The sequence below is a fragment of the Lotus japonicus genome, chromosome 1 (assembly GCF_012489685.1).
Source record: "Lotus japonicus ecotype B-129 chromosome 1, LjGifu_v1.2".
NCBI lineage: Eukaryota > Viridiplantae > Streptophyta > Magnoliopsida > Fabales > Fabaceae > Lotus > Lotus japonicus.
The window spans coordinates 126,984,272-126,988,288 of record NC_080041.1 but is presented as its reverse complement, the minus strand read 5'-3'; the positions used below and the strand labels follow the sequence as shown (position 1 = coordinate 126,988,288).

The window sequence follows — 4,017 nt, the reverse complement described above, 5'->3', positions numbered from 1 at the left end:
CTTAAACACTCAAATAAATTCATTTAAGAGAGACTGTATAGATATTTATAGGTGTATAAAAAATTAAATGAAATATTCCCATTCTGTATTAACTGAACTAACACTGTTAATCCTTTATACGTGTCAGTATGTCCTGCTTTATATTGTTTAATCATTTTCTTGATTCAATGAGCTTCCTTCACTTTATATGGACCCAAAAGAATCAGATGAGGATATGACATGTCATCGTCATTCCTTCCTAACTCTCTTGTATTAATAATGTTTGACTATGCTTTTTATTATAGATATACCCCCCTCTCTTTCCAAAATAATCTTGTAAGATTTACAAACCAGACATTTGGGATTGTAGATTTTACTTGTTAAGTTGACCCCTCCACACTGGAGATCCTTATTTTGACTATTACAGGTTTGTAAAGATGTCAACCTTGAGTATTCTGTGCATGGAAAATGCATATACCTTCTTCATCAGTGAAACAATATTTCTTCCATACCACTTGATTTATGTTTAATTTTCCAAGTGAGTCCGTTTTAGTTTCTTAATTTAATAATTATTTATTATTTCTTTTACTCTACTTATATTTTAAGTTGTAAGTAATAATTTCTTATCTTTTAAATCATTCATTCGATATGACACCGAAAAAGTCTCTCATGACTAACACTTGCTACCTAATTAATTTTTACACTGAAATTTAAATCTCACATTAAAAAAAAAAAAGGAAGCCCTGTTGTGATTGTGATGATGGAAGAAAATTTCCCAAAGATAGAATCAATCCCCACAGAATTATATGCTAATCCTTGTGCAATTTTTTAACAAGTAAGATCTAATAAAATAATCTCACAGAATATAGTGTTATAAAGTATTCCCATACCAAAAATAATCATACATAACCAAAGGATTGTCAATGTCACAGCAGCCTCATGATTGACAGTCAAAAATGATATTATTTGCATGTAAAAATTCGAAGGTCACTTTGCCACTTCACTTATATTTCTTAAAAATAAAGATAAAGAGGAAAGAAAAGGTTCATTAAACTATGCAAATTATTTATTGTTCAATTATTAAAAAATATAACAAGTTAACAATGTGATATTTTAATGTACAAGCATAATTAATGATTAGTTTAATGAGGGAAGAAGAAAGGGCATTAACTTCCCCCACTTCTTCACATGCACCTATCATGCCCAATTCTCCTCTATTTAAGCCCTTCAACTCCTCCTTCATTCTCATTCAATCCAACACTCTCAACATTCTCAATTTTCCATAACCAAACCTTCTTCAAAGTTCAAACCACTTCCAAAATCAATCAAACACACAACAACACCAACAACAAAAAATCTCTCTACTACCTTCTTCAAAAAACAGAACAATCTCTCTGTTTCAAACCCACAAAAAACAGAGCAACTCTGTTTCACTCATAACACACACAAAATTCAAAATGGAGAACTTTTTTCGCCTAGTTGATCATGAGGATTTATTCTCACGCCGTTGCATTTGGGTCAATGGCCCTGTGATTGTAGGTGCAGGCCCTTCAGGGCTAGCCACAGCAGCATGCCTTAGAGAACAAGGGGTACCCTTCATGGTTCTCGAAAGAGCAGATTGCATAGCTTCTCTCTGGCAAAGACGCACCTATGACAGGCTAAAGCTTCATCTCCCAAAGCAATTCTGCCAACTCCCTATGCTTCCATTCCCTGAAGAATTCCCTGAATATCCAACAAAGAAACAGTTCATTGAATATCTTGAATCATACGCAAAGAAATTTGAGATCAATCCTCAGTTCAATTCCCCTGTTCAGTCTGCGAGGTACGAAGAGACCAGTGGCCTGTGGAGGGTGAAGACCGCCGAGGTTGAGTACATTTGCCGGTGGCTCGTGGTGGCTACCGGCGAAAACGCTGAATGTGTGATGCCGGAGATCGAAGGCCTTGGTGAATTCAAAGGAGATGTTATGCATGCTGCTGAGTACAAGTCAGGGGAAAGCTTCAGGGGAAAGAAAGTTCTTGTTGTGGGGTGTGGAAACTCCGGCATGGAGGTTTCTCTTGACCTCGCAAACCACCATGCTTCACCTTCCATGGTTGTTCGTAGCTCGGTGAGTGTTCAATTTCAGTCATTCACACACTTGGTTTCTCTGTGTTTGGAATATTTAGGATGAAATCTAACTGGGTTGCTCTGTTTTTGCTCTGTTTTCAGGTTCATGTTTTACCAAGAGAAATCTTTGGGAAATCAACGTTTGAGTTGGCGGTTATGATGCTGCAATGGCTACCCCTTTGGCTTGTAGACAAGCTTCTGTTGATTCTAACATGGTTTGTTCTGGGTAACACAAATAGATTGGGGCTGAAAAGGCCATCACAAGGTCCATTGGAGCTGAAGAACACAATGGGAAAAACCCCTGTTTTAGACATTGGTGCCTTAGAGAAAATCAGATCCGGTGACATCAACGTTGTGCCAGGAATCAAGAGGTTTAATAAACATGAGGTTGAGCTTGTTAATGGTGAAAAGCTTGACATTGATGCAGTTGTTCTTGCAACTGGTTACCGCAGCAATGTCCCTTCTTGGCTTCAGGTGAGAACATGTTCTGTTTTGGAAATTGGAAGCTTCTTTTATCATCTGAATTTCAACAACAATTATGAGTAGTTTTTTAGTGTACTAATGATGTTTTGGCTATGTTGTTTACAGGAAGGTGAATTCTTCTCCAAGAATGGATACCCAAAGATGCCATTTCCTCATGGTTGGAAAGGGAAAGCTGGTCTTTATGCTGTGGGGTTCACAAAGAGAGGGCTCTCTGGTGCTTCATCTGATGCTATGAAAATATCTCAAGATATTGGTCAAGTTTGGAAAGAAGAGACCAAACAAAAGAAACAGAACAACAATAGAGCTTACCATAGACGTTGCATTTCACAGTTCTAAATTGCTCTAAAATTTGTTGTTGTATAAACAAAATAACAGTATCTTGTAGAAATACACATACAAAAAATACACAAACAGATAGCACAGAGACAGAGACAACAGAGCCCTCTCCGAAGACCCAAGTTTTTAAAGTGGTTGGTCAGTTTTTATTTTTCCAGAAACTGAGGAAGATGAGGCTTTTACTTTTTTTGCTTTTTTAGAAGTTTCCATTGTAATTCATGTAGCTTATATACATGTAATAAGTACCATGAGTACTTCAATGATCAATTCAATCAATGCTTTGTTTCAACATCACTATCAATCTCTCAATGTCCTTTCTAAGCTGTAGAGGTAATTTGTGTCCCAAGTTTTTCCTTCTTAGGCAAAGAAACTTATGTTCTTGAGTAGGAGCAAAAGTTTTTTTCTATCTCATTCACCAAGAACGAATAATAGAATATACCTTTGGGACAACGAATTGAGCTGCAGTTGGATATGTGTTTGGATTTCTGGTAAACTTAAAACTAGTCTAACTTACTATTTGTATGTTTAGATGTGTAGTTAGTGCACACCTCAAAGCACATCATTTCAAAAGCAATAAATTGTAGTTTATGATTCAAAGTGATTTTTTGGTTAGATGTTTTTCTTGAAGTAAAATTAAGTGTTTGTTTGGAAAAAAAAATTGATTTGATTCAGATTTTAGGAAAAAGTTTATATTCTTATATTCAAAATTGATTATGATGAAATACAATATAAATACCCAAAAAATTTGCTTTACTATTTTTTTTTTGCTACATTGGAAAGATAAATTACACCCGCCAGGAATCGATCCCTGGACCCCCCTACCCAACCCATATGTCCCCGGCTCCTACCACTTGAGCTATCCATAAAGGGATATACACTGTCAGTGTAAACAGATTTTACACAGTTATTTAATTGAATTCCACCATATCATAAAACATATCTTTGTTTAAAATAAAATTTAAAATGAAAATTATTCTTTCTTCTACGTGGCATGTTGTGATTAGTTGTCACTGATAATGCATATTCATTAAACTCTTACTATTTATTTATTTACATGTATGGAATCTTGTTTGTGAGAAATAAACGTATACTGAGTTAAAATCTAGTTTTTTTTT

General features: G+C 35.3%; 1 protein-coding gene across 1 annotated transcript; it reads left to right on the top strand.

Annotated features, from left to right (window-relative positions):
- Positions 1-1,220: 1,220 nt before the first annotated feature.
- LOC130730465 (probable indole-3-pyruvate monooxygenase YUCCA9) lies at positions 1,221-3,196 on the top strand. The gene is made up of 3 exons (XM_057582479.1): positions 1,221-2,084; positions 2,186-2,557; positions 2,672-3,196. The coding sequence occupies exons 1-3, from the start codon at positions 1,437-1,439 to the stop codon at positions 2,900-2,902; spliced, it is 1,251 nt and encodes a 416-aa protein (XP_057438462.1). The 5' UTR covers positions 1,221-1,436; the 3' UTR covers positions 2,903-3,196.
- The last annotated feature ends 821 nt before the right edge of the window (positions 3,197-4,017 follow it).

What these genes read in the sequence shown, in the direction of transcription:
- LOC130730465 (XM_057582479.1), top strand. Translation starts at nt 1,437, where the DNA reads ATGGAGAACTTTTTTCGCCTAGTTGATCATGAGGATTTATTCTCACGC. An exon ending in CCATGGTTGTTCGTAGCTCG is followed by an intron (nt 2,085 to 2,185) that starts GTGAGTGTTCAA and finishes CTCTGTTTTCAG; the next exon opens with GTTCATGTTTTACCAAGAGA. An exon ending in ATGTCCCTTCTTGGCTTCAG is followed by an intron (nt 2,558 to 2,671) that starts GTGAGAACATGT and finishes TGTTGTTTACAG; the next exon opens with GAAGGTGAATTCTTCTCCAA.